General features: G+C 39.4%; 1 protein-coding gene across 1 annotated transcript in view; it reads left to right on the top strand.

Annotated features, from left to right (window-relative positions):
- Positions 1-23,291, top strand: part of si:ch211-51h4.2 (uncharacterized) — a 435,103-nt gene that overhangs the window by 390,896 nt on the left and 20,916 nt on the right. Inside the window, exons 15-17 of the mRNA XM_063045772.1 lie at positions 8,715-8,817; positions 10,580-10,649; positions 14,285-14,388. Of these exons, the coding sequence (XP_062901842.1) occupies positions 8,715-8,817; positions 10,580-10,649; positions 14,285-14,388 (277 nt within the window). The remainder of the gene's footprint in view (positions 1-8,714; positions 8,818-10,579; positions 10,650-14,284; positions 14,389-23,291) is intronic.

The raw sequence follows: 23,291 nt of genomic DNA, 5'->3' as shown, positions 1-23,291 counted from the left end.
GATCGAAAATGAAAGTAAGCTAGCCAATAATATTAAAGAGAATACCAAATGTTTCTCCAGATACATGGTGTCACCAGATGGTATACAACCCAGGGTTCTGAAACAGGTGGTTGAAGATAGTGGAGGCATTAGTATTGATCTTTCAAGTATCACTAGATTCTGGAATGGTTTCAGAAGACTGGAAAATTACAAATGTTACTCCACTCTTCAAGAAGGCGGACAGGCAAGAGAAAGGAAGCTATAGGGCAGTTAGTCTGACCTTGGTTGTTGGGAAGATGTTGATTATTAAGGATGAGATCGCAGGGTACTTGGAGGCAAATAATAAAATAGACCGTAGTCAGCATGGTTTCCTCAAGGGGAAAATCTTGTCTGACAAATTTGTTGAAATTCTTTGAAGTAATAACAAGTGGGATAGACAAAGGATCATTGGTTGATGTGTACTTGGATTTTCAGAAGGCCTTTAACAAGATGCCGCACATGAGGCTGATTAATATCCTACAAGCCCATGGTATTACAAGAAAGATTCTAGCATGGGTAAAGCAGTGGCTGATTGGCAGGAGGCAGAGTGTGGATAAAGGAGCCTTTTCTGACTGGCTGCCAGTGACTAATGATGTCTGCAGTGAGGAAGGCAAATGCAATGTTGGCATTCACTTCAAGAGGACTGGAATATAAATGCAAGGATGTAATGTAGAAACTTTATAAAGCACTGGTGAGGCCTCACTTGGAGTATTCTCAGCAGATTTGGGCCTGATATCTTAGAAAGGATGTTCTGAAACAGGAGAAAGTTTAAAGGAAGTTCATGAAAATGATTCCAGGATTGAATGGATTATCATATGAAGAGTGTTTGATGGTTCTGGACCTCATTGAAACCTATTGAATTATAAAAGGCCTTGAAACAGTGGATGTGGAGAAGATGTTTCTTATGGTGAGAGAGTCTAAGCATGGAGGACACAGCCTCAGAATAGAAGGGCATCCTTTTAGAATGGAGATGAAGAGGAATTTTTTTTTACCAGAGGTTGGTGAATCTGTGGAATTCTTTTCCACAGCCGACTGTGGAATCCAAGCCTTCGTGTGTGTGTGTGTGTGTGTGTGTCAGGGAGGGGTAGCACCTCTGGTGGGGGAGCATGTCGCGTCCTTTTCAGGGTGGCTTGTCCACCTTTGGTCCCCACCTGGCACTCAGCTCTCACCTGTGGCTCCCCATAGCTGTTTGCATGCGACAGCGGCCACACCCGGGGCAATGGCTTCGATAAGCCGGCTAAACCAGGTGAGGGTAGCTGACGGGTCTCAAACCCTCAGTGAGATAGGGAGTTGTCTATCCCAGCATGTGAAGACAGGCTCCGGCGGACTGAGCGGACGAGACCAACGGAAGGTCCAACGGTCAAGAAGGCGGTCTCTGCAAGCGTTGTGGAACGTGTAGAGCAGAACAAGACACAGAAGACGTCCTGATCATCCACTGCGCCTAGTCCCATCTCCAGCCGTCTCGACTCTTGTCTTGCCGCTGGATCCAGATGGGAATTGGGAAGAGAGAGTGAGGCTGACGCTGCACAACTCTCCCTCACTTAAATCCAAATCAAGCGCTGGTCTCGACACCATCATAATGATGTCGAGGTCTTCATTGATGACAACGATGGACGAACAACAACATACACACACATACATATACACATAAATATATATATTTATAGCAGAGGTTCATAGATTCTTGATTGATCAGAGCATTATGGGATACAAGGAGAAGGCAGGAGATTGGATCAGCCACAATGAAATGGCAGAGCAGACCCAATGGGCCATATGACCTACTTCTACTCTTATACCTTATGGTTTTTAACTTTTCACCTTTTATCCTTAACACATGTTCTGTCATTGGAGTCGCACCCAACCTCAGTGGAGAGTGTGCTTGCCTTTACCATATAACCATATAATAATTACAGCACGGAAACAGGCCATCTCGGCCCTTCTAGTCCATGCCGAATGCTTACACTCACCGACCTGCACTCAGCCTGTAACTCTCCATTCCTCTCCTGTCCATATAGCTATCCAATTTAACTTTAAATGGCAATATCGAACCTGCCTCTACCACTTCTGCTGGAAGCTCATTCCACACAGCTACCTCTCTCTAAGTAAAGAAGTTCCCCCTCATGTTACCCCTAAACTTTTTCCCCCTAACTCTCAACTCATGTCCTCTTGTTTGAATCTTCCCTACTCTCAATGGAAAAGGCCTATCTACGTCAACTCTATCTATCCCCCTCATAATTTTAAATACCTCTATCAAGTCCCCTCTCAACCTTCTACACTCCAAAGAATAAAGACCCAACTTGTTCAACCTTTCTCTGTGACTTAGGTGCTGAAACCCAGGTAACATTCTAGTAAATCTTTTCTGTACTCTCTCTATTTTGTTGACATCTTTCCTATAATTCGGTGACCAGAAATGTACACAATACTCCAAATTTGGCCTTCGCAATGCCTTGTGCAATTTTAACATTACATCCCAACTCCTATACTCAATGCTCTGATTTATAAAGGTCAGCATACCAAAAGCTTTCTTCACCACCCTATCCACATGAGATTCCACCTTCAGGGAATTATGCACCATTATTCCTAGATCCCTCTGTTCTACCATTTACCATGTATGTCCTATTTTGATTATTCCTACCAAAATGTAGCACCTCACTTTTATCAGCATTAAACTCCATCTGCCATCTTTCAGCCCACTCTTCTAACTGGCCTAAATCTCTCTGCAAGCTTTGAAAACCTACTTCATTATCCACAATGCCACCTATCTTAGTATCATCTGCATACTTACTAATCCAATTTACCACCCCATCATCCAGATCATTATGACAAACAACATTGGCCCCAGTACAGATCCCTGAGGCACACCACTAGTCACCAGCCTCCAATCTGACATACAGTTATCCACCACTACTCTCTGGCATCTCCCATCCAGCCACTGCTGAATCCATTTTATTACTCCAATATTAATACCTAATGATTGAACCTTCCTAACTAACCTTCCATGTGGAACCTTGTCAAAGGCCTTACTGAAGTCCATATAGACAACATCCCCCGCTTTACCCTCGTCAACTTTCCTAGTAACCTCTTCAAAAAATTCAATAAGATTTATCAAACATGACCTTCCATGCACAAATCCATGTTGACTGTTCCTAATCAGACCCTGTCTATCCAGATAATTATATATACCATCTCTAAGAATACTTTCCATCAATTTACCCACCACTGACGTCAAACTCACAGGCCGATAATTGCTAGGTTTACTCTTAGAACCCTTTTTAATCAATAGAACAACATGAGCAATACGCCAAACCTCCGGCACCATCCCCATTTCTAATGACATTTGAAATATTTCTGTCAGAGCCCCTGCTATTTCTACACTAACTTCCCTCAAGGTCCTAGGGAATATCCTGTCAGGACCCGGAGACTTATCCACTTTTATATTCCTTAAAAGCGCCGGTACTTCCTCTTCTTTAATCACCATAGTTTCCATAACTTCCCTAACTGTTTCCCTTACATTACACAATTCGATATCCTTCTCCTTAGTGAATACCGAAGAAAAGAAATAGTTCAAAATCTCCCCAATCTCTTTTGGTTCCACACATAGCTGTTCACTCTGATTCTCTAAGGGACCAATTTTATCCCTCACTATCCTTTTGCTATTAATATAACTGTAGAAACCCTTTGGATTTATTTTCACCTTACTTGCCAAAGCAAGCTCGTATCTTCTTTTGGCTTTTCTAATTTCTTTCTTAAGATTCTTTTTACATTCTTTATATTCCTCGAGCACCTCATTTACTCCATGCTGCCTATATTTATTGTAGATATCTCTCTTCTTCTGAACCAAGTTTCCAATATCCCTTGAAAACCATGACTCTCTCAAATTTTTAACTTTTCCTTTCAACCTAATAGGAACATAAAGATTCTGTACCCTCAAAATTTCACCTTTAAATGACCTCCATTTCTCTATTACATCCTTCCCATAAAACAAATTGTCCCAATCCAGTCCTTCTAAATTCTTTCACATCTCCTCAAGGTTAGCCTTTCTCCAATCAAAAATCTCAACCCTGGGTCTAGACCTATCCTTCTCCATAATTATATTGAAACTAATGGTATTGTGATCACTGGACCCAAAGTGCTCCCCAACACATACCTCCATCACCTGCCCTATCTCGTTCCCTAACAGGAGATCCAACACTGCCCCTTCTCCAGTTGGTACCTCTATGTATTGCTGCAAAAAAAATTTCCTGCACACATTTTACAAACTCCAAACCATCCAGCCCTTTTACCGTATGGGCTTCCCAGTCTATGTGTGGAAAATTAAAATCTCCCACAATCACAACCTTGTGCTTACTACAAATATCTGCCATCTCCTTACAAATTTGCTCCTCCAATTCTCGATCCCCATTAGGTGGTCTATAATACACCCCTATAAGTGTTACTACACCTTTCTCATTCCTCAATTCCACCCAAGTAGCCTCTCTAGACAAGCCTTCTAATCTAAGCTGCCAGAGCACTGCTGTAATATTTTCTCTGACAAGCAATGCAACACCTCCCCCCTTGTCCCTCTGATTCTATCACACCTGAAGCAACAAAATCCAGGAATATTTAGTTGCCAATCACATCCCTCCTGCAACCATGTTTCACTAATAGCTACCACATCATACTTCCAGGCATCAATCCATGCTTTAAGCTCATCCACCTTTCTTATAATGCTCCTAGCATTAAAATAAATGCATTTAAGAAATTTTCCACCTCTTACTCTCTGTTTATCACTAATGGTGCAAACAACTTTACTATCTTCTTTTTCTTCCTTCTGCCCTACATCTATTCATACACTCTGGTTCCCCTCCCCCATTGTATCTAGTTTAAATCCACTGGAGCCTCTCTAGCAAACCTATCTGCAAGAATATTTGTCCCCCTCCAGTTCAGAGGGTGGTAGCAATCCTGAGATTGCTATCCTGGAGTTCCTGTCCTTTAACTTGGCACCTAACTCCCTAAACTCACCTTTCAGTACCTCCTCACTCTTCCGACCTATGTCATTGGTCCCTACATGGACCATGACATCCGGCTGCTCACTCTCCCTCTTGAGAATACTGAGGACTCGATCCGAGATATCATGGACCTTGGCACCAGGGAGGCAACAGACCATCTGTGATTGTCGATCTCCTCCACAGAACCTCTTATCTGTCCCCCTAACTATTGAATCCCCTGTCACTACTGCTCTCCTCTTTTCCCTCCTTCCCTTCTGAGCTGAGGGTCCTGTCTCGGTACCAGAGACGCAACCGCTGCAACTTGTCCCTGGTAGGTCGTCCCCATCAACAGTGTCCAAAATGATATACTTTATTATTGGTAGGAACAGCCACAGGGGTGCTCTGCTCATTCTGTCTATTCCCCTTCCCTCTCTCTGTAACTCCTGTTTATTTCTGCCTCTGCCTCATGAATGATCCAAAGTTCATCTAGCTCCAGCTCCAGTTCCCTAACTTGATTTGTCAGGAGCTGCAGCTGGATGCACCTTTTACAGATGTAGTCATCAGGAACGATTGTGCTCGCCCTGACTTCCTATATACTGCAAACGGAGCACTCAACTACCCTAACTGCTGCCTCCATCACCTACTCCTAAGGTAATTAGATTAATTAAAGGAACTTACCTGGTCTTACCTCACTTGGAGTGAAGCTCGTCCTTCAGCCTCTGCTCGCCGAAGCCCCTCGAGCCAAAGCCTTCCTACTCTGTCTCCCTCTACTCTGTTGCCTGCCACAATGTCACCTGCTCTGTTAATCTGCTCGCTTTTAAACTCTCCCGCTGCCTCACAGTCCGACTTTCACGCGCTTGCGCAGTCGTGCCCTGTTCAACTGCCGAAGAAATGACCGACCCTTCTCAATCTGCTCGCTTTTAAGCTCTCCCGCTGCCTCACGGTCCGACTTTCACGCGCTTGCGCAGTCGTGCCCTGTTCAACTGCTGAAGAAATGACCGACCCTTCTCAATCTGCTCGCTTTTAAGCTCTCCCGCTGCCTCACGGTCCGACTTTCACGCGCTTGCGCAGTCGTGCCCCGTTCAACTGCCGAAGAAAATATACTCCTACATATACTCCTCATCATTTTGTATATCTATATCAAATCTCCACGCCATCTTCAACTTTCTAAGGAATAAAGTCCTATTCAAACTCAGGTCCTCCAGTCCCAGCAACATCCTTGTAAAATTTCTCTGTACACTTTCAAATTTATTTGCATCTTTCCCATAAGTAGGTGACGAAAACTGTACATATACTCCAAACTAGCCCTCATGACGGCACTTTCAATTAATTATGTACATCTGCTCCCAGATCTCTTTGTTCTACCACACTCTTCAGTGCCCTACCTTTCACTGTGCAAGAACTACCCTGGCTGGCCCTACTAAGTGCAACACCTTGCACTTGTCTGCATTAAATTCAATCTGCTATTTTTTTTGCAATCTGCTATCCCCATGCAAGCTCTGATAGTCTTCTTCCCCTTCCTTTACACCCCCAATTTTGATGTTATTTGCAAACTTGCTGATCCAGTTAACCACATTTTCATACTGATATTGATAATAAACAACAGAACCAGCACCAATCCCTACGATACTCCGCCAGTCACGTGTCTCCGGTCTCTGGCTTCTCCCACAAAGCCAATTTACTACCTCCTCTTGAATGCCAAGTGACTGAACCTTCTTGATCAATCTCCCATGTGGGGCCTTGTCAAGTGCCTTACTAAGGTCCATGTAGAGAACATCCACTACCTTGGATTTCATGGCGACTTGCTCAAAAAAAAACAAGATTGGTTGGATATGACCTATTACAAACTGCCATGCTGACTATTCGTAATCAGTTCATGTCTATCATATATTCGGTCCCTTAGAATACCTTCCAATAACTTTTCCACTACTGATGTCAGGCACACTGGCCTATAATTTCCTGGTTTATTATTAGAGCCTTTCTAAAATAGTGGAACAACATTAGCCATCCTCCAATCCTCAGACAGCTGTCAGTAAGGATGATTTAAATATCTCTGCTGGAGCCCCTGCAATTTCTGCACCTGCCTCCCACAGAGCCCAAGGGAACACCTTGTCAGGTCCTGGAGATTTATTCACCCTAATTTGCCTCAGGACAGCAAACTCTATCAACCTCTCTTTGTTTAATATTTCCAATGGCAGCCTCTACAGCCATCTCTAGCAATGAATTCCACAGCTTAAGAAGTTTCAGCTGGCTTAAGAAATTCCTCCTTATCGTTGTTCTAAGTGGATGTTCCTCTAATCTGAGGCTGTGCCCTCTGATCTAAGACTCTCCACTTATAGAAAACATTCTCTCCACACCCAAATCTATCTAGGTGTTTCAATATTCGATTTCAACAGATTCCTACCTAAACAGCATACATAAAGACGTTCAAGATTTCTATTCAGAATTTGAGCTAGCACCATTGCAACAGTGCCTTGACATTGAACTCCTTATGGAATCCGACAGTGGAGTGTTAGTTCCTGTGTTTTCTCAGTGTGTAGCCTGCCACTCCAAGGTCATTCCAAGCAAATCTATTTCCCTCCTTGATTGCAAAATAGAACTTCACATCTTAGAAAAAGTTGTTGAGTTGATTATTGTAATGAAATGTCGAGTCAACTTACTAGTATTCAATATTTAAAGCAGAAACTGGAAATGTTGAGTCTGGTTACTTGTTAATTCTGCTCTGACTGCTTTGCTCCTGCACTTTAGATGTAATTACTATAGTAGATAAAATCGGCACAATCTGTACTTTTTATGAAGCATCCAATTAATTTGAAGAAACTTACAATCTCATTGTAATCAGTGTGTGTTCAGTCATCTCATGGTGTGAATTGATGTACAGTAATACATCTATGTTAAGGACAGGGATTAGCTGCTACAAATAGCAGCAGGGCTCTCCCAGGATGTCTTTATTACAACAATTAATGAAGGAGAATAAATAACCTTGGATTGAAGCAGGTTGCAGCTCCAGTTTAATTTATAACTATTTTTAATGTTGAGCAAAGTTGAGCAAAGCATCAAATTTTATTAGATTAATAAGTCCATTAAACTGACAAGTCAAACTGATGATGAATAGTATAATCTGATTACAAGAGAAAAGGAGACTAGTGTCATCTAAGAGTCCTTCAATTTTGTGACTTTAGGAACAGATTTCCATTGTAAAAGCTTTTGCTGCCCTCTCCAGCTTGCTTTGGAATTTTATAATTTAACAGTTCCAAAAGGTGTAAAATATCTTTTTCAGCATTTACTTTTGTCTAACTAAACTTGATAAGTTATCAAAAATATTTTTTTTGAATATCGTTAATAAAGTCTAAGAATCTTCCCTTGGAAAAACTCCCTGTCATCAAACAAAGTGCATGCTATTTAATCCAAAAGTTGTATTTAGAGTCAATAATTCGTGTCACTGCCTGGTATACAATATCATTCTTTTTCAGCTTACTTAAAAAGATGTTAGGTCAGGAAATTCAGAATTACCATTGCTTTTAAGAGATAAATGAAATAGTTTTTCAACATTTCAGTGCAGACATGACAAGGTACTTCATAAAATTATAGAATGATGTGAATAATTGCCCTAAGTCATTTGCACAATGTTCTTCAGACTGCATACTTTAACATTTTTCTAAATTATTGTGCTGTATATTAAAACTGTTGCATACTTGACAATTATGTCTTTTCTCTGAACTTTTCCAGTGGATGGTTGGGTGGCTTCCTTCTGGAACAGAAAATGCAAGAATGCTTCTAAACAGGGTGAAAAGTCACGCTTACAACTATTTAAGATTAACAGTTTAAAAAGGTAAAGCAACAGTTTAATTATCTTGCCAAGTTTATAAACAAACTATTAGCTTTTTGTATCAATAAGTTCATTTTATTTTTTAAATTTGCCAAGCTAAATATCAGCTTTCAAATATCTGTGAAATGAAAGCTAGTTTTCATTTTTAAACCATAGGTGGCACATTGGTGCAGCCTCTTAGCCCCAGCATCTTGGGTTTGGCCCTGATCTCCAGTGCTGTCGTGTGCCATTTGCACATTCTTCCTGTGGCTGTCTGGGTTTCCTTTAGGTGCTTTGTTGTGGTGTTCCAAATCAGAGTGATATGTGGATTAGCAGATGTATTGGTCACTGTACAAGCCCCCTGGTATGTAGGTGAGTGATTCAACCTGGACGTCTGGTGCAGGGAGAATGAAACAGGGTTTGCATTAATGGATGCTTGATGGTTCATGTGTTTTCATCGGACTGAGGGTCATTTGCTGTATGACTCTAAATTGCTTAGATTAAAAATTTTAATTCAATGTCACTAGAAGTTGACATTTAAAGGATTTAATGAAGCTCCCTTGGTACCTATGGCTAACAAATGTTCAGAATAAAACTTGTAACATATTAGGATTTGTTATGGATTCCAGCAGTTTATTTTCCATTTCACTACTAATCCCCATTTTACCCTCGATTTAAAACCTAGTTCCTATAACACCATTACATATGGGAGCAAAATTGGGCCCTTTGGCTAATTGTGCCTGCTCCGCCATTTCATCATGGCTGATCCATTTCCCTCTCAATCCCCTGCCTCCCCCATGATGGGAAACATCCTCGCCACATCCACTCTGTCGAGGACTTTCAATATTCAATAGCTTTCAGTGAGAGCCATCAAACGCCCTTCAGATAATAAAAGTTCCTGTATGATATAGTTCCTGCCACTGATCGATAGATATGTCACTGATAGCTAGTCGTTACTACATTTGCCTTTTTACATTTTCTAAGGTATGGAGTCCAATTCATAAAAACACTTTAAAAAGTGTTTAAATGGAGATCAGGATTAAGATGATTGGAAGGTAGAATTTATTTGTAATAAATAAGATATTTAAAGTGAAGTTAAGAATCAAAGTTGCAGGTCGGAAATAATGTTGAAAGAATTTTCCCAAACAGAAAATCTATAAAGTACATTGAAAGTTCCATTTATTCTATTAGAGAAATAAGGGTTAGAAGCAATTTGTTGATTTAAAAATAGAAGTGGAATCCACAGCACAAAAGTACTGCCAATGCAGCATTGAACAACAGTTTAACTTGAAGGACTAGGAGTTTCTTCAAACCCTTCAATGTTTCAAAATTCAAAGAAAATTAAAGGATCCATTTCTAAAATTGAGACTATGGCACATTCCTGTGGATTCCAGCTGTATAGTTCCAAAACATTAGTGCTTAAGGAACTTCTTTAAATTAAAAGGTATAGAATGGATTCTGAAATGAGATCTTTCATGAGATTCAAAATGAACTAGCAGTAGGGACCTGTCACAAATGAAAGTAGGGATCATTCAATAGGGATATCGTGGATATGTGCTCTGAAATTGTCCCTTACTTTGAAAACTCTTGACTGCCTCATGTTTTGATCAGTTATTTTCACCATTTTGTTCTGTATTTCTTAACCTATGGTTTTGTAAAATACCTTTACATTATCAGCTAACAGTATATTCAAGCTGATACAAGAAAGATGTTCTGACAATATTTCAGCTATTTTTTTAAAAAAGTGTACATTGCATTAATTAATATAATTGCTGTCCTCCTCCAGTGTGACTCAAGGATTAGTTTGTCTGCTGGGATTTGGTATAATTTTTCTGGTGGCTCTGTCTAATCCAAAGGTAAGGTAACAATAAGTAATGCGTAAATAAGTGAATTATGTGTTACATTATGCCTTGTACTGCATGTAGTTTTGTAAAGGTGGGCTCTAGGACAGGCTTAATGTGTCGGCATTTAGCTATTGATTCCCAGGCACTGATATTTACAAACAATCTTACTTTGAATGAAACTGTATTTTGCCAGTGGAAGAGAAGCATTTTGACATATATCTTTGCAGAACAGTGAGCCGCCTGAACTCAGCAGTTGTGTTACTTGGAGTGAGTCTTTCTGCAGGAAAGCACAAGAGGTCCAGCGCAGCTAAACCAAAACTACTTTCACCAACTGGTTATAAAGACCTGCCGGAAACTTGCTTCAGCAGACTGGTTGCATCCTCACACACCACTCCCCCGGCTTAACAGCTATATGTGAATATTAGAAATATAATCATTAAAACCTGGAGTTTTTCTCTGTTTGGGATTTTGGCATGGTTGGCAAGACCAGTCTTGGGTCTCTGATGAAGGATTCTGTGAGAGGACGATATTTCATTTCTTAGATCACATTTCTTCCCCATTCTGATGTTTGATCTGAACAATAACTGAACCTCTTGACCAAGTCTTCATGTTTTTATGCAGTGAGTCGCTGTCACATAAATTGGCTGATTAGATATTTGCATCAATGCAAGAGTTGATGTACAAGAGTGTCTGTGTACAAGAGGCCAGGAAGTGTATTTGCAGGGCATGATGATGTTCAGCTTGGCAGAGAACCTGCAGGTGGCGGTGTTGTTCCCAAACACCTGCTGCCCATGTTCTTGGTGACAGTTCTCGGGGTTTGGAGGTTGGTAGTCCAAGTTAGTGAATACACAATATTTTAAGAGTAACTGCAAAAAAAAATTACTACACCCTGCAGCAGTTCTACACTGATAATGGACCAAATGAATGTTTAGGCTGGTAGATGTGGTGCAGATCAAGCCAGCAGTTTTGTGTGATGACAAGCTCATGCATATTGTTGCACTCATCCAGGCAAGCAGAGAGCACTAAAGTACAATTCTGGTTTCTGCCCTGTAGACGATGGAGAGGATTTGGCATGTCAGGAAATGCGTATCTGAACAGATCTTATTGTCAGTTTAAGTGATCGGTCCCATTGAAGTTCTGCTCAATGGTGACCCCCCCCCACCCCGCAATTTGCTTTAATATAGATGGCATATTTCTAGTTTTCTAAAGTAGTTTAGTTCTTGAATCTAAAATCTTTAAACGTGTAACACTTTGGAATGGAATAGAAAACCTACATCACAATACAGGCCCTTCGGCCCACAAAGCTGTGACAAACATGTCCTTGCCTTAGAGCTACTTAGGCTTACACATAGCCCTCTATTTTTCTAAGCTCCATGTACCTATCCAGTGGTCTCTTAAAAGACCCTATCATTTCCGCCTCCACCATCGCTGGCAGCCCGTTCCACACACTCACCACTCTCTGCGTTTAAAAAAAAACTTACCCCTGACATCTCCTCTGTACGTACTTCCAAGCACCTTAAAACGATGCCCTCTTGTGCTAGCCATTTCCGCCCAGGGAAAAAGCCTCTGACTATCCACACGATCAATGTCTCTCAGTATCCTGTACACCTCTATCAGGCCACCTCTCATCCTCTGTCGCTCCAAGGAAAAAAGGCGGAGTTGACTCAACTCAACCTATTCTCATAAGGCATGCTCACCAATCCAGGCAACATCCTTGTAGATCTTCTCTGCATCCTTTCTATGGTTTCCATGTCCTTCCTGTAGTGAGGTGACCAGAATTGAGCACAGTACTCCAAGTGGGGTCTGACCAGGGTCCTATATAGCTGCAATATTACCTCTCGGCTCTTAAACTCAAACCCGCAGTTGATGAAGGCCAATGCACCGTATGCCTTCTTAATCACAGAGTCAACCTGTGAAGCAGCTTTGAGTGTCCTATGGACTCGGACCCCAAGATCCCTCTGATCCTCCCCACTGCCAAAAGTCTTACCATTAATACTATATTCTGCCATCATATTTGACCTACCAAAATGAACCACTTCACACTTATCTGGGTTGAACTCCATCTGCCACTTCTCAGCCCAGTTTTACATCCTATCGATGTCCCGTTGTGACCTCTGACAACACCCCCCCCACACTATCCACAACACCCCCAGCTTTTGCGTCATCAGCAAATTTACTAACCCATCCCTCCACTTCCTCATCCAAGTCACTTATAAAAATCACAAGGAGTAGGGGTCCCAGAGCAGCTCTCTAAGGCACACCACTGATCACCAACTTCCATGCAGAATATGACCCATCTACAACCACTCTTTGCCTTTTGTGGGCAAGCCAGTTTTGGGTCCACAAAGCAATGTCCCCTTGGATCCCATGCCTCCTTACTTTCTCAATAAGCCTTGCATTGAGTACCTTATCAAATGCCTTGCTGAAATCCATGTACGCTACATCTACGGCTCTACCTTCATCAATGTGTTTAGTCACATCTTCAAAAAATTGAATCAGGCTCGTAAGGCACGACCTGCCTTTGACAAACAGTGAACTTCCCCAGATTTCACAACTGGTTTGTAACCAATAAGCCCATTTAACATGTGTGCTTCCCATTATAAATCACAAATTATGAGTCTGCTCTGTCCTAAAAGCTGTAGAATAATAGAGTTGTATTGGACCGAAACAGGCCCTTCAGCCAGATTACCTATCTACACTAATTCCTTTTTACCACATCAGGCCCATACTCCTCTACTTTCCTGTCCAAATGTATTTTAAATATTAATCGTATCTGTCTTTAACACTTCCTTTGGCTGTTTGTTACATATAACCACCACCCTCTGTGTGGAATAACTTGCCCCTCAGATCTCCTTTATATCTTTCACTAACCTTTAATTTTGGACTGCTCCCATTCTAGGGAAAGAAAAATGGAATACATATCCCATCTCTGCCCTCATAATTTTATAACCTTCTGCAAGCACAGTCTCAACTTCTTATGTCCCAACAAGGAAAAAACCAAGCCTCTCCAATCTCACCTTATAAAGTTCTCTAGTCAAGGAAACATTTTTTATTCTCACTTTCACGCTTTCCAATGCTATCTCATCTACCTGGTAGTGCGGCAATCAGAGATGTACACAATACTCCAGGTGTGCCATGACAAACATTTTATACAGCTGCAATATGACATCCCATGTCAAATTTTGTCTTTCGCTACCCTATCCACCTGTGTTGCAATTTCAGGCAGGCTCGAGTCCTGTTGAAGGATCTTCACTCTTTATTCATTTCCATAGGTGCTTCCTGACCTGTTCAGTTCCTCCAGCATTTTATGTGTTACTCTGGCTTTCCATCATCTGCAGAATCTCTTGCATCTGTGAACCTGCCCCTTCTTCATCAACACTGAGGTCCCTGTCAGTTACATGTATTGTCAGTATTTGTTGTCCCAAAATGAATTGCCTTCTGCCACAACTCCATCTTTCCAAATGATCTATGACCCTCCGTATTCTTTGCAACCTCCTTCGCTATTGATTACAGTACCAGTTTTTATATTGTCAAACTTACCAAGCAGCTCTTCTACATTCACACCCAAATCATATATACACAAACAACAATAACAAAATGATGTACATAGTATTTTAATGTTCCAATATTGCTGTTGTTGTTCACAGGGATTTGTTGTTCTGCTTGACAAAGTGGCTTCATTTGCTTTAAATCTTGAAGCTGGTCTCTTCATTTTTCTAATGGTACGAAATGCTCGATTGGAGCCTTATAAGTAAGTATATTGACATTTAATTCTGGCTGTGCAACTGAGTACAAGTTAACGTATGTTGATTTTTTAAAAATGAAGTATATTAAGATTGAAAACAAAACCCTTATATTTTATTTGAACAGTTTAAGATGATTGTACATTGATATTTAATGTAGAAAGTAGAATAAAGTGCTTGGCTGAAAATGATTAAATAGCAACATATCAAAATATGCATTTGTCCAGTTAATGGTAAAATGTAGATTGTTAATTGTTTTGCATTAATTTGGTATAAGAAATAGTGAAAAGCTTTTTTTGGGGGGGGGGAATGAAGAGAGAGTAATTCCTCTATTTACATTTTTATTAACTAATCCTTGCGTCTTGGGAATATACAGTTGGCAGAGACTGATCAGTATTTTTGCAAACTGAGACTACTTGTAACTGAAGGTGGTACCAACAATGTCACGGTTGTGCTGGGAGAGTTTCCCCTAGCTTTTTTTTCAAAGTAGTCCAGATTTTGATATTACTAGTTGGAATTAGCTCATCCCAATTTAACAGGTGCCACCAATTAAAACCCAGACAAGACAAATGGCAAATTGTGCAAATTGTAGAATAAAATTTGGAAAGGAGAACTATATCCTTAATCGTTTCTCATTATCTCCTCAGTTGCTTGTACTTTGTCAAATGCTTTGCTAAAATTCATGCATGCTGCAACCACTTCATTTTCTCTTGTAACATGTTGTTTTCTCAAAGAAGGTGGCCTCTTAATTCTCTTTAATTTGTCAATAGGAATTTTAGGTCAGGCAATTACTCCAACAGTTTTATTTCACATTGCAAAGTACTATTGATTACTTACTAATTCTGAAGTGGTTCTGTATCAGCCACACTGCAATTATCCAATATTCATCCTCTTAAGGGAACCTGAGGTTAGACATCTTGAACTTCTACAAATTCCTTCCATTTGGGTTATTTGTGGATGTAACCCGGGTTTCTGCAAGTCAATTCTAAATAAATCTCATTTTCTCTCTCACTATGCTCTCATCAAACCATACCTGCACCCCTACAGATGCTGCCCAAGTCTCAACATCACCATGAGACATGTGGGCATCGTCCAGTATTCCCAGCTTCTGACGCGCAAAGTTGTTAGCACACTCTGGGCCATAAGGATATCAAAAAAAAAACACGCAGGTTTAAGATGAGAGGAAGGTGTTTGGAGAGTATTTTTTGGAAGTTGCTACCAGATGAGATCGAATCACCGTCTTTAAGAGGTATTTAGACAAACATATAATTAGGTAAGGCATAGAAGGGTAAGGATCTGATGGGGGCAAAATGGTCACCATGGGTGTATTGGGCCAAAGGGCCTGTTTCTGAGGGTAACAACCTGAACACAACTATTATATTTTTCTAAAACCACAAGTAATCAAAACAATGCCTGTAAATCAACACAAAATTACAGCACCAATACAAAGTACAGGTTTATTTCTTTTTGAGGGAGAGTTATAAAAGTCAGCAAGTAACATTCTACATTACAGGAATTGTTATCTGTATTTTCTACCAGATAGTTTAAATCCTTAACCACATCTATTGTTTTTTTCTAGGCATTTAACAGTGCCTTTGCCTGTGAGTCCAAGGATCTTTTTGTTACATTGGCTGCTCCCAGTGTATTTCTTATTTGCTGTGGGATATGACATATGTCAATCTTTGACTTTGCTAGCTCATGGTTGGCATCCAATGCATTTGCTGTCAAATAATAGTACAAATGCCTAAAAATGGAAATGTACAAATTAGTAATAGATCCCTGGAATTAGAAAAGAAAAAAAAAATTAAGTATTTTGTCTAATTCTTCAATTAATATATGTAATAATGTGCTCAATAAATATATGTAATAATGTGCTCAATAATTATATTCTATTTAATTTTAATTAATGTCATATTGGCAATTTGCTTTTAATATTTTGTCTTCACTGCATAATTTGCAATTGTTTACAAGGAACAAGTTGCTTTATATACTGTATAATTTGTAAAATTACTTGTTTAACTTAGTTATTTTCTAGCTGTATTGAAAAAAAAATGTCAAGATTTTATGCAAGCAACTTTCATTCAGGGAAGATTGATTTCCTGCAGCCTGCGTAGCAGATATAAATATATATTTTTAAATAAGCATGCTGGAACTGAAGGATGCAAAATTTGTTTCTGATTTGGAGTTGAGGTGGGGGAAGAATACATTAAAAAATTCTTGAAAATACTTAAATATTCAACGCTGTTAAATATACACTGCCTATAATAAGTACTTATCATCACCACCACCCCCCCCCCCCCCGGAAGTTTTCATGTTTTATTGTTTTGCAATATTGAATCACAGTGGACTTAATTGGGGCAACACGCATCAAAGTTGCTGGTGAACACAAGCATCTCTAGGAAGAGGTACAGTCGAAGTTTTGGGCCGAGACCCTTCGTTTAATTGGGTGTTTTTTTTCTGACACTGATCAACAGAAAGACTTTCATGTCAAAGTGAAAACAGAGCTCTACAAAGTGATCTAAATTAATTCTAAGTATAAAAACACAATATTTGATTGCATAAGTATTCACCCCCCCCCCTTTAATATGACACACCAAATCATCACTGGTGTGACCAATTGGTTTTAGAAGTCACATCATTAGTTAAATGCAGATCTGTTTCAATTGATGGTGGTAAAAATACACCTGTATCTATAAAGTCCAACTACTGGTGGGTCAGTTTTTGCTAGGATACTACACCATAAACACAAAAGAACACTCCAAGGAACTCCGCTAAGATATTATTGAAAAGCATGTCAGGAGATGGATACAAGAAAATTTCCAAGTCACTGAATATCCCCTTGATGTACAGTTGACATTTATCAAGAAATGGAAAGAATATGGCATGACTGTAAACGAGCCAAGCACAAGCCATCCTCAAAAACTGAGTGACCATGCAAGAATGGGACTTAGCGAAGGATGCCACCAGGAGCCCTGTGACAACTCTGGAGGAGTTGTAAGCTCCAGCAGCTGCGATGGGAGAGACTGCACATACAACAACTGTTGTCTGGGTGCATCATCTGTGCAGCTTTATGGGAAAGTGGCAAAGAGAAAGCCACTGTTGGGGGAAAAAAACTCACACAAAATCTTGGCCAGAGTTTGCCAGAAGCTGATAAAGTCGTATTCACACAGACTCAAGGCTGTAATTGCTGCCCAAGGTGCATCTACTAAATACTGACTTGCAGGGGGTGAGTAGTCTTTTTTGTTGATCAGTGTCAATAAAAGCCAAATTAAATCCACTATGATTCAATGTTGTAAAACAATAAAACATAGAAACTTCTAAGTCAGGTGAATACTTTTTATAGGCACTGTATGTCTAGATGAATACATGTATATAAATATGTCTATTCATTCACTTACATATATAAAAATTGTTTCCACTATTGGGAATTTTTTGGGTAATCTTTCAAAGTTGGAAGCTGATTAAGTTATGAAATAGAATGGCTTTTGGATAGAAAGTAACAAAAAGCATGTGAGCATGTCCTAACTATACGCATTGTAGGCTTGTCTGTTGTAGTTCAAAGATCCTTCAATAAAAGTCAAGTATTGGACAGTAGTGCTATCACAGGACCAGCTGTTCAAATATTATATTTTTTTAATTTGAGTTCAATCATGAGGATTTCTGGATATCCACACTAGATATCCACCTGTGCACTTGAGTGTAAGTCATTCTTTGGACCCTGATGAATAATGACATTGATCTATGTGAAACATCTTTCAATATATGGGAGAATTGGAATAAAGACTGAGGCAAGGCAGAGTTTATTTTTGCTTTTAGAAATTCAGAAATACCTCTCCCTATGCTTGTGGTGAGAAGTGAGGGGGGTGGTATGATGAAGCTGTACATCCTATTCCTACTTACCCATTATTTTTGAGCTGTATTAACAAATGTAAGTTTTTTTTCAAACCTGCTCATTAACTTTCAGTAACTGTAGGCTGAAGTTTAAAACAAAATCAATTACTAAGAAAAGGAATTAATTCTTAACAATAATATGAAGAATGTAGGGAGTTTTAAAAACTTTACCAACTCTGCTGTGTATTTGAACATTCAAATGATTTTTCAGTCCTTTTACTGATTAGATCATTGTTACATATTGCTATTCTAAAATTCACCCTACAATTGACACATTACAAAGGGAAATAATGGCAATTTTGTTCACTTATTATAAAATATCTCAAAATGTAATGTTATTACGGCAGAGTTGAATAAAGAGTACTGAATTATCACAGTAAGGAAAATGCTAAAGCAACTTGATAGAGGAGGTAATATTCAAGACCCAGGAGACAATATTTAGAAGATAACAAAAGAGGCCTCAAATTTAAATATTTAACAAATAAAAATTAAGAACACACATGTACACTCTGCTGATGTAACCAATGGGACATCAGATAAAACATTTGAGATATCATCTTTTTTTTACCACTGTGAACATTAATTTTTGCTTAGATGTCATTCACTACCCACTGTTAAATGCGAGTGAGCAGACACTTACCAGATTAACTGTAAAATCTTTCCTTTTCATTATTTGTACACCTGATGAAGCAATCAACAAGGTTAAAGAGAAATCAAAGGAGTATTAGAAAGGATAGTTTCTTCTTAAGATTGTGTGCAGCAGTATCTTGGTGATTAGATGTCAGCCAACCTTAGCCTTTTACAAATCTTTCTTAAGAATGAGAGGACATTATTTAGGAAAACCCAATGATCTTGCTACCAACTATTATATCACTTATTGGAAATTTTACTATACTGCTGTACAACATGTATAAAATGAATTAAGAGTGTAGTAGGCCGTTAATACGAGTAACATTCAACGGTCTGGGAAATTTGCCCATTTTATATAAACATGTCCAGTTTTTTTTTAGATCTCAGCAAAAAAAAATTAAACATGTCTTTCCTTAAAATACAGTGGATTCCAGTGAATTGGGTCGTCGGTTAATTGGGGTAGCCAATTTGGGACAACTCAAAGAACAAAACTAAAATCAAGAAAATAGCCAGGATTCCTTTTGTTTATTTGAGACACTATGCCACTTAATTTGGGCAAGAGATTGTTGCCGATCAGTTTCTAGTCAGTCATCTGCACTTGCATTGCCATTAGACACAGCATCTTGCTTAGAGCAGTCAGTTTTTATATAGTGTCAGATAAGTGTCTGTATTCAAAAAGCAGTGAATTTTATCATTGATAGTTGGTAAGACAATTAGGAACAGTTTTGCTCACTGCAGTTTCAAGCATTCAGGCTTGGAGATGCTAGGAACGGCCAGGAGTGAAGATGAAATTATTTCACTACTTCAACAAGTTAGGAATTACGAAGAATTTGAAGGTCTCTTAAACATTACAATGAAAATGAAGATTTGGAGGATGTAAACATCTAAAGCATTGTTGAAGGCAGTCTAATGTCTGCACTAAGTATCTGTGCTGAATTTGTTTATTTACAGTCAATCATAAGAACATGCAAGATGAATTTCACCATTGATAACTATTAGCAATTAATAGTACTGTGATAGTAATAGTATTGGTGGTGTCTAATTTCTTCATTTAAATACACAATTTATTACTCAGTTAAACAGTAGTTTGTCTTTTTTATAACTTTTAACTATTTCCATGAAACCAGCTAATTTGGGCAGCCACTTAATTGGGTCAAAATGTACTAGTCACAATGTGTCTCAATTAACTGAAATCCACTGTATTTAGTTAAAAACATATTCCACATGACGTAGAGTCTCATTTTGAAATTTTGTTCACATATCATTACAATTAACTGTACACCAAAGATGGATCTAAAATTTGAGTTATCCAATAAATTGTATATAGCACTCTTAGTGAATGAACTTCTTTTGTCTTAACTATCTCAAGAACTCCCTACTTGTGGAGTTCTACCAATTAAAAGCATAATAGATATGAATATCAATACTATCAGAAGTACAGTGATATTAAACAAAATGTACAAGTTTAAAAAGACACTACTTTGATTATGAATTAATGGCTGCAAACTAAAATATTTTAAAATCCCGTGTGTTTTATATAAAGTCAAAATAGATCAGTATTCTGTACTTCATTATGACATGTTACTTTTACATAGATGGCAGGATATTTTGCTTCCCCGTACCATCAAGGACATGATTGAATTAATGTTTCCACTACCCTTAAATTCATAACTTGCTCATTTCACTACACTTGAACACTGATCACTTTGTAAGCTAATTAGCCCGCATTTCATTGACTGTGTAACTACATACAAAAGTAATTATGACAATAGTCATTAGAAAAAAACTCTCACAGTACTTTTAAGTTCCCATAAGAGGCATTCCAAGGACAATCTTCAAAACCCTAAATTGGTTTATATTTGTCAGAGGTACCAAGGTAGTGAAACACGCATCTTGCATATCATCCATACAATCAGTTCACAACTGCACTGAGTTAATACAAAGTGCAGTGCAGGTAGACAATAAAATGCAAGGCCATAATGAGGCAGATTGTGAAATCAAGAGGACATCTTATCTTAGAGAACCATTCAAGAATTTTAAAATGGGGAAGAAGCTGTCCTTGAGTCCTGTGGTACGTGCTTTCTGTCTTTTGTATCTTCTCCTCAATGGGAGGAGGGAGAAGAAAGAATGCCGAGGTGGTTGGGGTCGTTTTTATTTTCTGCTTTATTGAGACAGAGTCCATGGAGGAAAGGCTGGTTTCGATGATGTGATGAGCTATGTCAACAACCCCATTGCTTCTTGCAGTCACAGCTAGAGTAGTTGCCACACAAAGCTGTCATGCTTTCTATGACACATCGATAACAGTTTTTGAGTATCGAAAGGGACTTGCCAAATTTCTATAGCCTCATGAGGAAGTTGAGGTGCAGGTGACCTTTCTTGGCTGTGGCAACTACATTGATGATTCAGGACAGGCTTTGATGATTTCAGCCCTAGGAACTTGAAGCTCCCCACCTTCTCAATCACAGCACCACTGATAGAAACAGAGCACCTCTTCTCCACCCCCACCCCCCAATTCCTGAAGTCAATAACCAGCTATTTTGTTTTCTTTACATTGAAAGGTTGCAGTACTCAGCCTATTATTATACAGCCCTCTTTGGTGGTGTCATCAGCAAAATTGGAGTTAGTGCAGAATCTAGCCCATCATGAGCTATAGAGAATAGAGTGGTTGGTGGGGGGGGGGGGGGGAAGGCTGAAGTGTTGCTGTCTATCCCTATATATTCCCCATCTGTAGTCAGTTACTACACAATCCAATTCCAAATACAGCTCTTCACACCTGGGTTTAGGAGGTTGGACATTAGTTTCCTTGGAATTGCAGTCTTGAAGGCAGAGCTGTACTCAATAAACAACAGCCTAACATGGGTGCCTTTATTGTCCAGGTGCTCCAGACATAAGCATAGGGCCAACAGGATGGTGTCACCATAGAGTTGTTTCCATAGTAGGTGAATTGCAGTAGTTTAAAGATGTCTAGGAGGCTGAAGTTAATGCGTGCCATCACCAATCTCTCAAAGCACTTCAGGATGGTGGATGAGTCACTAGGCAGTAGTTATTAAAGCCAGGTTACCTTGTTTTATTAGGTACCAAGCTGATAGTGGTGTTCCTTAAGCAGGCAAAATTGAAATAGGGAGTTGTTAAAAATGTCTACAAGTATCCCCACCAGCTGATCTGCACAGAACCTAAGGACATGGCCAGGGGTACCATCCAAGCATGATGCTTTCCACAGGTTCACTTACATCTGCCACAGTGACTGTAAATTTAAATGCATCTCCCAACTGCCCTTTTATGTTGATTTTTACCACAGAAATTGTACTAAAGATGTCAAATAATAGCTGCTTTTTAGCCAAGAATACTCTATAATTCTTGTACTTAATTCATCTCCTCAGCTGGAAAATGAACATAACTTATCTGATTCAAAGCGTCCAATATCTATGCATTCACAAAAAAAAGGTTTTTATACATCAGTGTAACCAACAAGATCTGCATACACAACTGTACTGACAATCAAAATCACAACTGCTTCAAACAAAATCTCCCAAAAAAAATCAAAGTACTTATCAATAAAATTAATGCTACTGTTACCTAGTCTTCTAGGTGTGACCCTTCAAAAAAACCCCTATTGCTTAAAGCAACTTTAAGCAATTTTGAATAAATACTACATGGATATTACTTACCTGATCACCTACTTACCTGACGAAGGGTCTCGACCTGAAACGTTGACTGTACCTCTTCCTAGAGATGCTGCCTGGCCTGCTGCATTCACCAGCAACTTGGATGTGGAGAGAATGTTGCAACACACATCAATTCTATAGGCCTTTCAATATTCTACACATTTCAATAAGATCCCCTGCCCCCAATTCTTCTAAACTCCAGCAAATAAAGACCCAGTGCTATCAACTACTCCTCATACTTCCATTCACTGAAATATTCTCCTGAACCTCCTCTGGACTTTCTCCAATGCCAGCACATCTTTTCTTAGAAAAGCGGCCCAAAACTGCTCACAATACTCCACGTACAGTCTGACCAATGTCTTATAAAGCCTCAGCACTACATCCTTACTTTTATATTCCAGTCCTCTCGACATGAATACTAACATTGCGATTGCCTGCCTTTTCACCAACTCAATCTGCAAGTTAACCTTTAGGGAATCCTGCATAAGGACTCCCAAGTCCCTTTGCACCCATAATTTCTTAATGTTCTCCCCATCTATGTCTTTACTCCTATCAAAGCGCATGACCATACAATTCCTTACATTATATTCCATTTGCTACTTCTTCGCCCATTCTCCTGATCAGTTCAAGTCCTTCCACACACTTGCTAGTTCCTCAACACTACTTGCCCCTCCATCTATCTTTATAGCATCCATAAATGTGATCACAATGCCATCAGTTCCGTC

Source organism: Mobula hypostoma, chromosome 4, assembly GCF_963921235.1.
Source record: "Mobula hypostoma chromosome 4, sMobHyp1.1, whole genome shotgun sequence".
Classification (NCBI taxonomy): Eukaryota; Metazoa; Chordata; class Chondrichthyes; order Myliobatiformes; family Myliobatidae; genus Mobula; species Mobula hypostoma.
Note: the sequence above shows the minus strand (reverse complement) of the source record. Positions and strands in the feature narration are given on the sequence as shown.